Consider the following 18328-nt stretch of genomic DNA (forward strand, 5'->3'; position numbering starts at 1 on the left):
GAAGATTTGACAAGAAGAAGGTCATGTGCTATGAATGCAATGAGCCTGGACACTACAAGAATGAATGTCCAAATCTTCAGAAGGAAAGTCCCAAGAAAAAGTTTCATAAGAAGAAAGGTCTTATGGCAACCTGGGATGAGTCAGAAGATGATTCAGAAGATGAGCAGGCCAACTGTGCGCTGATGGCGACAGAAGATGACGGATCAGAATCTACATCAGAATCAGATTCTGAAGAGGTATTTTCTGAACTTACTAGAGATGAGTTAGTTTCCGGTCTAACTGAACTTCTGGAACTCAAGTCTCAAATTAGTCTCAAATACAAAAAGCTGAAAAAGCAATTTGAATTTGAAACAAAGAAGCTTGAGTTGGAAAATTCTGAATTAAGAGAAAAACTTTTAAAATTATCCAATAATGTTGGATCTCCTTCTGATTCAGAAAAATCCACTCCTAGTCTAAACCATATTCTGAAAGAATATGATTTAAGTTTCAGGAAGTTCTTATCTAGAAGTATTGGCAGAAGTCAGCTAGCTTCTATGATATATGCCGTGTCTGGAAACAAAAGAGTTGGCATTGGTTATGAGGGTGAAACCCCATACAAACTTGAACCTGTTGATGAAATGAAACTCACATACAAGCCATTGTATGATCAGTTCAAGTATGGCCACTCTCATGATATTAGGCACACTTCACATGCACAAAGTTTTCACATAACACACACCAAGAAGCATGTGACACAACCTAGGAAATATCATGAAACTCATATTAAAAATTATCATGCTGTTCCTCCTATTGCTTATAATGTTAAACCCAAGTTCAATCAGAACTTGAGAAAATCTAACAAGAAAGGACCCAAGAAAATGTGGGTACCTAAGGATAAGATTATTCCTATTGCAGATATCCTTGACTGCAAGAAGGACAAAGCACAACATGTCATGGTACCTGGACTCTGGATGCTCACGACACATGACAGGAAGAAGGTCTATGTTCCAAGACCTGGTGCTTAAGTCTGGAGGTGAAGTCAAGTTTGGAGGAGATCAGAAGGGCAAGATAATTGGCTCTGGAACTATAAAGTCTGGTAACTCTCCTTCCATTTCTAATGTACTTCTTGTAGAAGGATTAACTCATAACCTCTTATCTATCAGTCAATTAAGTGACAATGGTTATGATATAATCTTCAATCAAAAGTCTTGCAAGGCTGTAAATCAGAAGGATGGCTCAATCCTATTTACAGGCAAGAGGAAGAACAACATTTATAAGACAGATCTGCAAGATCTTATGAGTCAGAAGGTGACTTGTCTTATGTCTGTTTCTGAAGAGCAGTGGGTCTGGCACAGGAGATTAGGTCATGCTAGTTTGAGAAAGATCTCTCAGATTAACAAACTGAATCTTGTCAGAGGACTCCCTAATCTGAAATTCAAATCAGATGCTCTTTGTGAAGCATGTCAGAAGGGCAAGTTCTCCAAACCTGCATTCAAGTCTAAGAATGTTGTTTCTACCTCAAGGCCATTAGAACTCTTGCACATTGATCTGTTTGGACCAGTCAAAACAGCATCTGTCAGAGGAAAGAAATATGGATTAGTCATCGTAGATGATTATAGTCGCTGGACATGGGTAAAATTCTTGAAACACAAGGATGAGACTCATTCAGTGTTCTTTGATTTCTGCATTCAGATTCAATCTGAAAAAGAGTGTAAAATCATAAAGGTCAGAAGTGATCATGGTGGTGAATTTGAGAACAGATCCTTTGAAGAGTTCTTCAAAGAAAATGGTATTGCCCATGATTTCTCTTGTCCTAGAACTCCACAACAAAATGGAGTTGTAGAGCGAAAGAATAGGACTCTGCAAGAAATGGCCAGAACCATGATCAATGAAACCAATATGGCTAAGCATTTCTGGGCAGAAGCAATAAACACTGCATGCTATATTCAGAATAGAATCTCTATCAGACCTATTCTAAATAAGACTCCCTATGAATTGTGGAAGAATAGAAAGCCCAACATTTCATATTTCCATCCTTTTGGATGTGTATGTTTTATTCTGAACACTAAAGATCATCTTGGTAAGTTTGATTCCAAAGCTCAAAAGTGTTTCCTTCTTGGATATTCTGAACGCTCAAAAGGCTACAGAGTATACAATACTGAAACATTGGTTGTAGAAGAATCAATCAATATCAGGTTTGATGATAAGCTTGGTTCTGAAAAACCAAAGCAGTTTGATAATTTTGCAGATTATGATATTGACATATCAGAAGTTGTTGAGCCAAGAAGCAATGCATCAGAAGCAGAGCTTCTCAGAAGCAAAGAACCAGAAGATCAAGTATCAGCTTCTCTGGAGGATCTAAGCATTTCTGAAGAACCATCTGTCAGAAGATCATCCAGACTCATCTCTGGTCATTCAGAAGATGTCATTCTTGGAAAGAAGGATGATCCAATCAGAACAAGAGCATTCCTTAAGAACAATGCAGACTGTCAATTAGGTCTAGTATCTTTGATCGAGCCAACTTCTGTTGATCATGCTCTGGAAGATCCAGACTGGATAATTGCTATGCAAGAAGAACTGAATCAGTTTACAAGGAATGATGTTTGGGATCTTGTTCCTAGACCAGATGGATTCAATATAATTGGTACAAAATGGGTCTTCAGAAACAAGCTCAGTGAGAAAGGTGAAGTGGTAAGAAACAAAGCCAGACTGGTGGCTCAGGGTTATAGTCAGCAAGAAGGGATTGATTATACAGAAACCTTTGCACCAGTGGCCAGGTTAGAGTCTATTCGTCTATTAATTTCTTTTGCCACTCAACATAACATCACTCTCTATCAGATGGATGTTAAGAGTGCCTTCTTAAATGGTTATATAGATGAAGAAGTTTATGTCCATCAACCTCCTGGTTTTGAAGACTCTATGTCTCCGAATCATGTGTTTAAACTAAAGAAATCATTATATGGATTGAAGCAAGCTCCCAGAGCTTGGTATGAACGCTTAAGTTCTTTCCTTCTAGATAATGGTTTCACTAGAGGAAAAGTGGACACTACTCTCTTTTGTAAAACCTTTGAAAAGGATATTTTAATCTGTCAAATATATGTAGATGATATTATTTTTGGAACATCTAATGCTACACTTGGAAAGGAGTTTGCTAAGTCTATGCAGGCTGAGTTTGAAATGAGCATGATGGGAGAACTCAAGTATTTCCTTGGAATACAAATAAATCAAACATCAGAAGGAACATATGTTCACCAAACCAAGTATGTGAAGGAACTTCTGAAGAAGTTTAATCTTCTGGACTGCAAAGAAGCCAAAACTCCTATGCATCCAACATGCATCCTAGGTAAGGATGAGGTAAGAAAGAAGGTAGATCAGAAGTTATACAGAGGTATGATTGGATCTCTTCTATATCTGACTGCTTCTAGACCTGACATTCTGTTCAGTGTTTGTTTGTGTGCTAGATTCCAATCAGATCCTAGAGAATCTCATTTAACTGCTGTTAAGAGAATTCTAAGGTATCTGAAAGGTACTACTAATGTTGGCTTAGTTTACAGAAAATCTAAAGAATACAACTTAGTAGGATTCTGCGATGCTGATTATGCTGGAGACAGAATTGAAAGAAAAAGTACTTCAGGAAGTTGCCAATTTCTTGGAAGTCATTTGATCTCCTGGTACAGCAAGAAGCAAGCAACTATTGCTCTATCAACGACAGAAGCAGAATATGTAGCTGCTGCTGGTTGTTGTACACAGATGCTCTGGATGAAGAGTCAGTTAGAAGATTATCAGATATTTGAGAGTAACATTCCTATATTCTGTGATAATACTTCTGCTATATGTTTATCTAAAAATCCTATTCTTCATTCAAAAGCTAAACATATTGAGATTAAACATCATTTCATAAGGGACTATGTTCAGAAGGGTGTTATATCTTTAAACTTTGTTGATACAGACCATCAATGGGCTGATATCTTTACAAAACCCCTGGCTGAAGATAGGTTTAAGTTCATTCTGAAGAACATCAGTATGGATTTATGCCCAGAATGAGAAGATGAGAAGTTCTCATGTATGAGTATCTTCTGAAATGAATGTGGAACATTCTTTTTTAGTCAGAAGTTCTGATTGAATTCTTTTAGAAATTATGATTCGGTTATTACTAACGTTTCATTGTCTAAGTTGATTCAGAACCTCTTTTAAAGCAAAACAGCTGTAACGTTTTATCTCGGGATGGTAAACCTGTCGTTACTATTCATGGATAAGCGCGCGTGCAGTTGAAGGGACGCCGACCATAGGTAACTGTGCTAGTCACCTCTTTTGTCTTTATTATCTCTCCTCACGTCACGTAACATTAAATGCTTTTCATCATTCGTTTCACTTTATTTTCTTTTAAATTCTCTTCAAAATGGTTTTTGGTTTCCTATCTCTTTGTTTTCCTCTTAAAGTTTTTTTTTTCTCTCTCTCTCTCTCGTTTTTCATTTCTTCTCTCAAAACCCAGCGTTCACCCTAAGCCTGTTGAAGCTCCATGACTCAAAGGCGACAGATCTCTGTGCATCTCGGGATGGCTCTTCTAATACCGCTCAAGTCAGACTCTTCTTTGATGTTGTTATCAACTTTCATCCAAAGACAGAAGACTTTCTTGAGTTATGGGAGGAGGTTAAGAATGATATTCTTGACTTCTATGTTGAGGGAAAGCCCCGTTTGCAACATTAGCTCTCTGTCTGTGAACTGTCCCTCACTTCCTCCTTGGTTCTGGGATCTCTCCTACAATGGAGGTTTCAGTCTGGAAGACAAGAAGTCCTCCGGGATTCTTGATGGGTTGACACAGAGCGTGTCTAGCTAGGGTTCTGTTTTTAATTTTTGTAGTGATTTCCTCTTTGGAAATTCTACTTTGTATTTGCTAGGAATGTTTTTCATCTTATTAAACATAGGAACCTTTTGTAATATCTTTTGATTATCAATGAAAAGTTTCTTTGTGTTTTACATTCCAGTGATTTTATTTGTCGTTTTTTGCATCTGAATCTTTTTAAATTTTCTTTTTGATGTTATGACAAAAAGGGGGAGAAGATAAATGATAAATGATTTGATTAATCTATCAGTTGCTGAGTAAAGGCTCCCACACATTCACTAACAAGAACTGCAAGTTCTATATGGTTTAAGTGTTTTGCAGGTACAGAGAAGTGAAGTGAATCTTCAGAAGCAAACACTAGTAGCAAAACCATAAGAAGCGTTATTCTGTAAAAGGAATAAGCTCTTGGAAACTGAAGCAAGCTGAGTGCTGTCAAGCTTCAGAAATCAGAAGCAAGAAAGAAGAATGAATCAGAAGCACTGATAATAGAATTTGAATATCATTGTCTATCCTGTTCTGGCAAAATTCTATTTGCTCTGATACATATAATGTTATGGCTCTGATACATTATTTGCTCTGATACATTATTTCAGCCTATATGGCTCTGATACATATAATGTGTTCAAACATACATTTTATGTTCTAACTCGTTCATGCTGACTTTTGTCGTTTAGTTTTTGTTCTGTAAACATTTCAGGATGTAGAGATGCTCTGATGATGCTCTGGTACATTCAACAATGTTCTGATACAAATCTAGCATGAAGTGATGTTGGTAGACATTCAAAGTTCTGAAGCTATCCGAGGGAAGCAGAAATCAGAAGATGTGAATGTTCTAAAAGATCCAGAAATTCAAGTTCTGAAGCTGTCCTGAATGGAAGCAGAAATCAGAAGCTGTGAATGTTCTGAAGATCAAAGAAATTCAAGTTCTGAAGCTGTCCACGATGGAAGCAGGAATCAGAAGCTGTGAGTGTTCTAAGGATCTAAAGAAATTCAAGTTCTGAAGCTGTCCAATGGAAGCAGAAGTCAGAAGCTATGAATTCTCTGAAGGCAGAAGCTTATATGATCGTCTCTACCGAAATAATCAGGGAAGTCTTTTATCAAAGTTCTTCGAGTATTTATTTCAGGGGGAGATTATTTATCTCAGGGGGAGATTGTTAATCTCAGGGGGAGACATATTCATATGCTTATGCTATAGCTGTGTAATTTGTCTTTTGCCGTCTACTCTTTCTGATCGCAAATTCATATCATTTATATATGTTTTTGTCATCATCAAAAAGGGGGAGATTGTTAGAACAAGATTTGTTCTTATCAATTATCTTAGTTTTGATGATAACAATTATATGAATTTTGCTTAAGATAATATGGTACTCTAATCCAATGCAATTTCCCTTTCAGGAAATATATATAAAGAGTACGCATAATTCAGCGCTCAGAAGCTTTGTCTCAAATGGTTCAGCATGCAACATCAGAACATGGTCTGGCAAGACATCAGAAGATGGTCGAAGCAGAATCAGAACATGGGTCTATGGAAGCATCAGAAGAACAAGAGATCAGAAGCACTGAAGCTCAGAAGATGGTATCACGCTCAGAAGCACTTCAAGATCAGAAGATCAGAAGATGCTATGCACCAAGCTGTTTTGACTCTGATGATATTCAAACGTCGTATTCACAAACATCAGATCAGAAGGAAGTACACGTGGCAGACTACGCTGACTGACAAAAGGAACGTTAAAGCTACTAAAGGCTACGTCAGTAGACACAGCGTGAACAAGGCTCGAGGTAGTTGACAAAAGCGTATAACATTAAATGCGATGCTGTACGGAACACGCAAAGCATTAAATGCATTCAACGGTCATCTTCCCAACGCCTATAAATATGAAGTTCTGATGAGAAGCAAGGTGACCAATTCTTAACAACTCTGAACGAAAATAAACTTGCTGAAACGCTATTCAATCAAAGCTCAGAATCTTCATCAACTCACTACATTGCTGTTGTAATATTTTAGTGAGATTAAGCTTAAACGTTAAGAGAAATATCACAGTTGTGATTATCGCTTTTAAGAAGCATTTGTAATACTCTTAGAATTACATTAAGTTGTAAGGAACTAGAGTGATCGTGTGGATCAGAATACTCTAGGAAAAGTCTTAGGAGTGAACTAAGCCTAGAGTGATCGTGTTGATCAGTAGACTCTAGAAAAGTCTTAGAGGGTATCTAAGCAGTTGTTCCTGGAGTGATCAGTGTGTGATCAGAAGACTCTGGAAGACTTAGTCGTGGACTAAGTGGAAAACCATTGTAATCCGTGCGATTAGTGGATTAAATCCTCAGGTTGAGGTAAATCATCTCTGCGGGGGTGGACTGGAGTAGCTTCGTTAACAGCGAACCAGGATAAAAATAATTGTGCAATTTATTTTTATCGTCCAAGATTTAAAGTCACACTTATTCAATCCCCCCCTTTCTAAGTGTTTTTCTATCCTTCATTTACTAGATATGCCAATCATATAAGCACTTCACTTGAATCTTTCAGAGACTTGAGATATCTTCAAGTTAGTCATCATCATAAGAGAGTAACAATCTCACAGGTTATTCTTTAGCTAGATTAAGAGAAATAAGTTGATCAACCATTTTGTACATCTTTGACCTTATGGGTTAACTTCAGTCATTGCTTGACTTTAAGATTGTTACCATCAGGTCTTTTCATCATCAAAACAATAATTTCATGAGTGGTAGACAAATCTTGTTTATCAATGAGCTTTGATCACTTCTTGATTATACCTGTAAGTAATCTTTTTCTAAATCTAAAAACATTCCTTATTTCCGGTGATATGATTACTCCAACCCGAGTCAAAACACCATATTTCTTCTCTCTTTGTTTGATGTGGATATTCATAAGACATCAACAAAAACTCATCTTCTTCATCCAACTCAGCATAATTTGCTATCTCTTCACAATCAAGACAGTCGTATTGAAAGTGTTCTAAGTTATGGCATTTGAAACATCCAATAATTACTTTGATTAGAGAATGTCTCCCTCTCCCTCTGCCACATCCTCCTCTAGATATGCCTTAACCATTTCCCCTACCTGGCATGTCTTCATGAACTACTTTTAACACATGTTTCTCCTCTTGGTATCCGTACATGTGTTTTTCATGTACAAGGAAACTCCTATGCAACTCATCAATGCTTAAAGTACTTAGATCATTTGACTCCTTTATCAAACAATCAACATCACTAAACTTGGTCGTCAATGATATAATTATATTACTAAGCTCTATATTTTAATTCATTGTCTCACCATTTGACTTCATCTTGTTCACCATAACCAAGGTTCTTTCCAAGAAACTGTCCATTTTTTCTCCTCCTTTCATGGTGAGCAACTCACCATTTTGTTTCCTTTAGTTCCAAATTACCTTCGACGTTCCCTTGTCAAGAACTGTTTCCAAGTTTTCTCTATCAATCGCCTATAACAAGAATTTCTCGACCTTCAAAATCGTTGAGTTTGGCATCCTCCACATTCTTCCTCCGCACTTCACTTGTCGGTCCTGTCCCAATTGTCGACTCAGAGACTCCTTTGTCCAATAGGCTCCATATCTCCCTGCTCCTCAGAAAATTCTCCATTATCAATGAATAATGATCATAATGGCCATCGAACCTCAGAATGGATGGTTGCACAAACTTCTTTGAGGTTGACATTATTTTCTCTCTTTGTTTAACTCACACTTTATTAGGCCCATTTTGTAGCTCTGATACCAATTGTTAAAACTCAAAGACAAAGATATAGCAGAAAGAAAAACTCTCTTATTGAATGGAACAAAAAGAGATTGATTATAGCCTTTTCACATAATAGGAAAGTGGCAAAAACTATGTTTACAAGCCTACAACGTGGTTACTAAGAAATTGGAACAAAAAACTAATTCTCCCTAAACAATTAGGACTTCATAACTAACCTATTCTTCCTAAAAACTAGGACTTGATAAAAAATAAAGGCTAAAACATAAATATAACAAATAATATCTAACAAAAACAAATTTGTCAAAATAAATTAATTCAAAATCAAATTTCTTCCCCGCTTAACTAAACATACACATAGTCAATTCTAAAACTTCTCCTAAAACAACAACTAATTTAACACACTGTTTGATTTATATATTCTTTTAAGTTTCTTCCAAAATTTATTGGCAAATAATATTCGGTATACCTTCTCAAAAATATTCTTTCTCAAAAATATTCTTAGTCAAACACATTTTATATTTGGAGAATTTCTAACCTCACCCCATACATTTCTCACGCACCACTGAATTGGAAAAAATACCCTCCAGCTTCCGTAGATGCATCTACGGAAGCACCTTTTTTTAACATTTACGTAAAAAAGTTCCGTAGATGCACATACGGAACACTTCCGTAGCTGTATCCACGGAATCAACCCAGACCTAGAAAACACGAAGAACAACATTTGTAACGATAAAAGAAACATTCATTGATTAAAATCGGCATTACATCAAAATTTCTAATAGAAAATTAAGAAATCTAAGAAATTACAATAGTCAAAACGATATCATCTGATCCATGCATCAATTGAATGACATCAGTATTGTTTTCCACCTCATCCCACTAACGTTCCGTTTCTCCGGTCTCAAGCGAGGTCTTTGTTCTAAGCCTCTGAATCCTTCTGATGACTTCTCCAATTTTGTAATCCCCCTCTAACCAAGACATTCGACCGCTTTTAAGTTGGTCCAAGGAATGGATGTGTCAAAATTTCATCGGCATCAGGGGTTTGAGAGGAGAGAAAATAACATGCCCATCCCTTTTGAAAATAATCGGTTCAGGAGAGGGACGCTTGAATGATGTTCGCTGCCATGAGCATGGCCTAGGGGATGCCATTTTTGTGTTTGTGTGTAATACAACCCTAGAAACCCAAACTTTATAGAAGCCATTGGTGAATATGGAACACACAATCTCTGTCACAGAATATTCCGTAGGTATATCCACGGAGGATCATAGATATTTTGCTTCTGTAGATGTACCTACAGAAAAAAAAATCCATAATATTCCAAATTAGAGCCTTCCGTAGATACATCTACAAAAGTTTCCATGTTATTTTTCTTAACAGAACAGAATGCAGTAGCAATAGAAGTAGAAGTAGAAGGAAAACACATAAACACATAAACTAATACTTGACAAAAAATGATTATATTGCAATGAGTGCATATATTACACTTAGAAACTAGAAAATACATCAAAAGAACCGTCACCGGCTAAATGTATTGGTGGTTCCAATTTTGACTTTTCCTTATTTGCTTCTTTCTCGATGTTGTTCAATCTTTCGAATTCGTGCATCCTATCAACAAAAAGATCCGACCACGTTTCGACATCTTCGATATGATGAAGATCCCATTCCGGTGACGTAGGTGGTATGGGGAATCCTGGTTTCAAGTAAAGTTGCACACAGTGATTCGCTTTTGAAAGCCATCCATTACACATAATGCGAGCATTTGAATTTGTAGGTGGTGCGATTCTGAGTGGGAAAAAGGTTTCCGAAAAACCATAACGCGTCAAATGAATGCACACCATATCATAGGCGCATGCAATAAGATGTCCCATTTATGAGAATTTCATCAATTTTGACACCGATGCGTAAGGGCCCATCCAAGGCACAAGAGCTTCGTTAACCGCTTCAAACTTAGCTTCCTCTCCATATAACCGCGTGTACGATTCTTTATGCGTATTCAACTCTTGGATGAGTTTATGACGAAAAACCATATGGCTATCCTCCCCATGACCAAGCAACGCCGAGACGGCTCAGTAACCGCAATTACCGTCCCCCAACATCTACGATCTACTCGATGTAAGGGTGCATAAAAATCGACATCTCTTCGATGAAAGGAATGTTCGGTGGAATAGGCATCTCTTTGATAACTGGAATTTTGGGTGAAATAGGTGTCAGAGGCGGTTTGCTAATGCGAGCTCCTTTGTTTGAACTTTTTTGAGATTTCGGAGTAGGTGAGTTGGGAAAGAGTTTGTCGACGTGCTCACAATATGAAGGAGACCGTGTAGTTGAGTTGTCATTCAGCATAGGATTCACTTTCTTTGGAGCATCCTTTGTCTTAACCGGTTGAGACGGCGGTTTCATGTCAGTTGTTTCTGGAAATCCGATCTTCCGCTAGTGCTCTTTGATGTATAGTTTCATGTTGTCATCGGCCTTCGAAAAACTCTCATGTATCGTCTCCAATTCGGAAGTAATAGAGATATTCGATTTTTCTCCTTCGATGTAACCATCATCATCAAAACTAAGTCTCTTCCAATGAGGAGTGACTTTATCCATTCTTATTAGCTCGCCTAGTCTCACCTTTTTAGTAATAACACAAGCACACAGGAGACCATACGTCATAGTAATAGTGCAACCACATTTTGCGCTATCGCCACCAAAAATTTCACCTCGTTTGGCCTCGTGAAAGATATAGTTCAATCTGGCCTGAGACATATTGCCGATCAATTGAGAGTAAAGGATGTTGTCCTTAAATCGATGCTCCAACACAATAATTCTCTGACCGAACGAGGTTTGTATCTCATTGTGTTGGTTTTTAATCATGAGATTTATGGTGTCCCAATCTTGACACAAATCACCCTTGCTATTACCCAACCAATTTTTCAAAGTAACATGTGCCGACTCAACTCTATTGGTGGTTGTATTCCCAAGGTGTCGGACATTATTAGTCCATGCACAAACAAACTTCTCTTTCACCTTGTCAAGAATGGTGCTTTCAACATATTTCAATAAATCAGGATACTTTTCACATACTTTTCGAAATTGCAATACGGCATCGGCGTATAATTCTTTTGTCGAAGAGCTTGCAATACATGCCCATGCATCCATTATTTGGTCAACAACCACTTCGGGCTTCACCGGTTTACCACCTTCGGTCTCTACTTGTTTCACCCCCACAACGGGTTTAACCTTACTTCTCATATTACATGCTATGTGATATCGACAAAGTAATGCATTAAAAGAAGCAAATACCTTTGCAACTGCATTCATCAAAGCGGTATCGCGGTCCATAATAATCGCCTTAGGCATCTCGACTTATTGCTTCAAAAGTGACTGGCACACCTCTAATGCCCACCTAAAATTATCCTCTTTTTCACACTCCAAAAAAGCAAAACCAACGGCGTGCGTTTTTTTGGTGGATGTAACACCGACCATCTCAAATAATGGAAGTTGATACTTGTTGGTCTTGTAGGTAGAATTGAGAAGGAGCACTGTCGGGAATGTGTTGAACAACTTTATCGAATCCGGATGATTCCAAAAAATATCTCGGACTGTAACCCCGTCATCACAAGTTTTGTACCACGACGCATATTTGTGATCATCCAACATTTTCAACAGTTGTTGCATCTCACTCCTATCTCCCCTATTCGCCTTATTATTACGGTACCGTTGATTATACACTTTCCTTATATTCGATACATTGTCGGGTTCCTTCCTTTTCAATATGGTAAATATATTTTTCGGTTGGACAAGATTCAAGGACATGCCATTAATACATGTCTTCTCTTCCAGCTTGAGCCGAAATACACTGGGGTGTCCTTGTAATTTTGCGCACAAATCATGGTTATGCAAACCACAAATAACCAAGAATATCCATTTCTTGATAGCCAACATGTAACCACGAATTTTAAATGAACACTCACACTTCCTAGTACCCGTGTCGTCTCTTTTAAAATTCCTTAGAGGAGGAGGGTATTTCCCGCTTCTTTCGCACAACATTGTTACGAAAGGGTTTCTTCTTGCCGTATATTTATCCGATCTTCCTATTACCTCAGCAAAACCAAGGTTAGTTGCATTCCTACGAATCCATGTTAGCATGCTTTCACGATCATCAAAGTCTTTCTTGCTATTAAAGTCACTGCCGACATCTACCGCCTTTACAACTACCCTTTCAACACTCGGAGAAATATCGACTAAAGGAACTACTTCTCTTGCGATATTATCGGGGTGCATCATACCTATTTGCAAACAATTGTCAAAATAAAAAAAAATTACAACACTGCTGGCCAAAATAACACATCCATTGTTTCGTAGATGCACCTACGGAAGTGTTCATCTCCAACACGTTCTGTAGATGCATCTACGGAAGTAACATTACTTTTTTTAATAGAAATTTAATGCATAATGTGAGCAATGCAATGGTTGAAGATGGATATTTACCTGAAATTCGGTCTTCTCTTGCTCCCTTTGATTTGTTGCACAAAAAAAAAATTGAGTTTTAGAGTGAAAAATGGTATTGAAGAAGTAGGATTTTTAGGTTGGGGAGAGTGAGTGTTGATGAAGAAATGTAACAATGGGGGAGTGATCAAGCTGGTTCAAACTATATCAAATACTTCCGTAGATGCATCTACGAAATAATGTGGCTCTAAGTCATTCCGTAGATGCACCTACGAAACAATCTCTGAGCTGAATTTATGTGTATTTTATCCTCATTTGTACTAGTTTATTATACTTCTGTAGATGTATCTACATAAGGTGACAATTTTTTTTAAAAAAATGGTGCTTTCAGATGTGCATCTACGGAAACAGAGGACATAATTGCAATTTCACACGACGTGTAAGAGAATTATGGAGTACATTGAGAAATTCTCTATTTTTTTTTATTTTTTATTATTTATATTCAAATTGTATTTGAATTTGTCACAAAACACAAATCTAATTTCTTTCATTTTTTATTATTTATATTCAAATTGTATTTGTATTTGTCACAAAAGAGAGACAAAAACCAACTCACTATCGGAGAGATTTCAAAATAAAAACAGGAATTGCTTAACTACCTCAATTACTATATATATTAGAGAAACTTTTAATTCAAATTATGGGGTTGTCAAAAATGCCCTCCTATTTTTGAAGGTGTATTTTTGGAAACACATTTTCTTATTCAACGTTGATTTGTTTTGTAGATGCATATACATAATCTTTTCTTAATTGAATTATTTTGGAGTTTTCCCCAACGTTTTCTAATTTAAAATATTTTTGTAGATACATTTCCGGAAAAATCTAAATTTTGTAAAAAAAATACTTTCTGATGTGTATCTTTGAAAGTAGAGAACATAAATATCTTTGAAAGTAGAGAATATAAATGTAATTGTATTACTATTAGGTGCCTAAGAGTATAATGAGATGATTGGAATATTGCCATATATTAAATAACCTTAATTAAGTTTATGAGTTTTTTCAATGTGTGGGACATTCTTTGTCTCCTCCCAGACAAATAATAGTAATAATAAAAGCAAAACTTAAAGAGGAATTTTAATAATTTTGTGAGTTTGGCCGGTTTATTTATGTTGAAAAGGCACTACATTAATGTTAGAATAAAACGTAGGCCCATATTAATCAAAATATAAAGAAATTAAAATGCTAGCTAATGCATTTCTTGAAATGATAAAAACACTTCTTTTGCATTTTCATTGTTTCTAAAAATAATACATATATTGATCACTTCAAGAGTCTATTATCTATTTATTTATAAGTAAAATTAACATAAATTTAAAAAGTAAAAATATAATTTTCAAAATAATTAGGGTTTTAGTCATTTATCAAATCATATTGAAATAACTATAATCAGACAATTCTACTGTGTTTATATGGTGGCAACACACAAGTATTGAAATAAAAAAACTAAAAAAATGCGCAATAACCTTGGAGCATGACATGATCCTTAAAGGCAAACAACATTGCGAATCCTTGAAAAATCATGTTGCGATCGTATATCAGTGAGACGCGATTCAAGTTTTGTTATGTCTGCCACGTCAGTATAAGTGATTGATTGTGGCACGATGGGTTATAGGAGCGACGTTATCGCGCAATAGAAAAACCTAGTATTTAAGGTAAACTCTTGACAAATCATAAGGGTTCCAAAATTTAAAGTTAGAGATTTTTTTTGAGCTTTTATGAACAAAGTTGTACCTTTTCACCATTGAAGCTTCATCGTTTATTGTATGATTTATGTAATACTTCCTTAAACTCTATTTTATTGTCTAACTACTCTACGAATAGATTAACTTCAAAATTGTGTACTTGATCTTAGATATTAGGAAGATCCCAAATCCCACATTGGTTAGAGATAAAACTTGAAAAGACTATATATAGAGAGTGACACCCCTCACTTTACAAGTCGGTTTTGTATGGATGAGTTAGGCCAAACTCTAATTCTAATATGGTATTTAAGCCTATCGATCAGACTATGGACCACCCACCGTTTATATCTATGCACCAAGTACAATAATTTTGACCATGAGTGGGCGTATTGAAAAGATCCCAAGTCCCGCATTGGTTAAAGATAAAGCTTGAAAATAATTTATATAGAGTGACACCCCTCAGCTTACAAGTCTGTTTCGTAGGGATAAGTTAGGTCAACCTCTAATTCTAATATTAAACCATAACTTTGTAGCATGGATGCAATTTCTATGTTAATGGTTGTTCTTTTATTAACTATCAAATATCTAGTTTTAATTCTATTTATTGATTGACAACCAATGAATTGATTAGTAATTTAACTTGTGACACTAGACCAAAAATAGATAAAGACTTTGAATTAGATATTCTAGTCGGCCGCCACCAAGAACTAGGGGTGAGAATATGAAACTCTTATATTCATGTTATTTTATCACTTAACCTCAGATTGTGACTTACTAAAGAATTGAACGGTTCTCTTAAATGGATAAAGGTTCACCAAGGACATGGGATTAAATAATCTACAAAATGAGTAATTGCAATATTGCGACTTACTAAAGAATTGGACGGTTCCTTTGTATGTGAGGCCAAACCTTGGGTATTTTTCGTTATGAAGCAAAAATTGAAAAAACCACTCGTGCAAGCAAAAAGGAGTTAGACACCAAGAAAAAAAATAAGTAAGACAACAAGATATAAGCTCCACCAGTTGATCCAAAATGACCTGAAAGAATACTTGGAGACTATGGAGGGCGTACACTCAAAGGTAACAAATTGACCATTGTTAACCAACACGCAACCACAAGTAACTTCAAATTCAATCCTTTGTTACTTTTCAAATTGGTACAAACACAATATCATAGAAAGATGAAGGAAGATGCTAAGAAGAATTTAAAGTGTTTCCTCACCATGTGCACATCTATCAAGGTAGAAGGACATATTGAAGAAGATAAGCAATTGAAATTGTTTTCTTGTACTTTAACATATAATGCAAAAGAATGTTATGATCAGTTGACATCATATAGAATCGCCACTTGGGATGAAATAGATAATGCGTTTTTGGAATAATAGTTTCCGACATCTCAATTCATTAGAAAAGATACGATAGACCCACTTTCAGATAGAATGATGGAAAATCACTAGGTGAAGTCAAAAGAGATTTAAGAGACCCTTGATTGTGTGCCCAACACATAGTTTAGATGACACAAATCAAATGTAAATCACATACAATGAACTATAGCTCAAGTGGAAGCCGATACTCGATACAACAACAAGTGGTTCCTGAAACTTCAAAATCGATATCCAAATTGTAGGAATAATCAAAGTTCTTGATGCTAACAAGTATTTGTGAAACTAGTTGATCTCAAGTTGATGGAGGACAACAACCAAAATATTGAAGAAATGATATTGGTTGAAGTGTATAACAAGTTAGCCTCACTCAAGATGTTAATTACCTAAGTTCAATAATTAGGATGTGAGCTATACGGGGGACCTCATTTTGCAAAGCATTTTTGAAGCTTCTTCAGCTATTCTAATAAATATAGCTTTAGTGAATTACCCTAAATATCAAGTAGATTATTATCAAGGGAATTCCTACACAAGAACATACAATCCATAATGGAAGAATCATCTAAACTTTTCATGGAGAGACCAATGGGTAACCCTTAAAGACAAGGGGGGTCAAAGGAGTTCAACAAAATAAACATTTAGCTCAACAACAGAAACAAGACAAAGAGATTAAATTTGAAAATCTATCTAACGAAAGTGCTTAGATGGCCACACAAACTACTAAATTTTAAGAAAAGACTAGGAATACACTAAATAATACCTTCACATCAATACAAAATTGGAGACTCGTGTCGGCTAGATATCTCCATAACTCTCACAATCTTCTCAGGGAAGATTTCTCAACACCATAATGACAAATCTAAAAGAGAAAAACAATGTGAATTCTATTACAAATAGAATTCAAAAAGTTGTCAAAGAACAACCAAGCAAGAAGATATCATATGGGAATGGAACATCTCCCAACCTCATAGAAAGGGATCCCGAAATTTTTGAGCCTACTAAAAAAGAGATGGATGGTGAAGATAAAATAATCATAGGAAATAAATAAAATTTCCAAAGTTCGAGATCATACTTATTTATCCTTAATGAGTGCAAAAACCTAAAGATGAGTAAAGTTTGAAAAATTTATAGAAATATTTAAGAAGTTACAAATTAACTTCCCATTTGAAGAAGCATTGGAGCATATGCGAACATATGAAAAGTTCATGAAGGACATCATCGCTAAAAAGAGATACAAGGCTGAAAAAAAGTAAATATTGCAGTTCCATTTAGAAATGAAAGATACATATAAACCACAAAGATCTCGTGAAACATTTACGAAGTCTCTTATCAATCTTTGTGAAAGTGTAAGTGTAATGCTTCTACCCATTTATAAGAATTTGGGTATTGAAAGAATAGGTGATACAAAGGATGACAACTTAATTTTTAGACAATTATTCAAAAACCCTTAAGATATTATAGAAGATGTGCTGGTAAGGGTAGACGAATTCATGTTTCCTGTATATTTTATGGTGATAGACATACCAGAGAAAAAAGATATCACATTTATCTTTGATTGGCCATTCTTTCTACTAAGTAGATGCAACATCAACTTAGAAGAGGGTAAACTATCCCAAAGGTTTACAATGAGGTATTCAAATTAAATGTGCTTAACACCATGAAACATGAAAAAGACAAAATATATTGCTACCAAGTCAACATGATCAACTCTAGTATGGAGGATACCAATTAAATTTAGATTTAAAAATTACCGCCTGAAAGTTCCTTTAGTATACCAAATAAACTTTTCCCAGGAAGTCATAAAGAAGATGAAGTCTAAGAAATGTTTAAGGGCATGCCATCCTACAACAAACATGCACCATTAACTCTTTTAATATAGAAGGTTCGAGTGTTGACTCCAACAACCAAGAAAAAAATATGAAAAAGCATCGTAGATGGGAGGTTGTGGACCAGTTCAATAATTTGGTACAAAGAGTATTTCCTTTATTTTGGAATAGCAACACCCTAATCCGAAACAAGAAGAGAAATTTTGCTTATGAGGTATAGTATCCCCCATAATTGCATGATGAAACATTTATCTAATGACGTTAAAAAAGCACTTGATGATAGGCAACCTATCAAATTTTCATTTTGGTTTGATTGTTATTTTCAATTATTTAAGTTTTAATAAAAGATAAAACATGTCCCTTGAAGATATAGAGTCCCAATGAGTAAAGTGTGAG

The 18328-nt window shown here is 35.8% G+C and overlaps 2 protein-coding genes across 2 annotated transcripts; both read right to left on the reverse strand.

Moving 5' to 3' along the window:
- Positions 1 to 10036: 10036 nt before the first annotated feature.
- Positions 10037 to 10420, reverse strand: LOC131625000 (uncharacterized). The gene has a single exon (XM_058895913.1). The coding sequence runs from the start codon at positions 10418 to 10420 to the stop codon at positions 10037 to 10039; it is 384 nt and encodes a 127-aa protein (XP_058751896.1).
- Positions 10421 to 10979: 559 nt separating this feature from the next.
- Positions 10980 to 11894, reverse strand: LOC131625001 (uncharacterized). The gene has a single exon (XM_058895914.1). It carries the CDS (start codon positions 11892 to 11894, stop codon positions 10980 to 10982), a length of 915 nt encoding a protein of 304 aa, XP_058751897.1.
- Between the last annotated feature and the right edge of the window lie 6434 nt (positions 11895 to 18328).

Source organism: Vicia villosa, unplaced genomic scaffold (genome assembly GCF_029867415.1).
Source record: "Vicia villosa cultivar HV-30 ecotype Madison, WI unplaced genomic scaffold, Vvil1.0 ctg.000177F_1_1, whole genome shotgun sequence".
In the NCBI taxonomy this organism is placed as follows: Eukaryota; Viridiplantae; Streptophyta; class Magnoliopsida; order Fabales; family Fabaceae; genus Vicia; species Vicia villosa.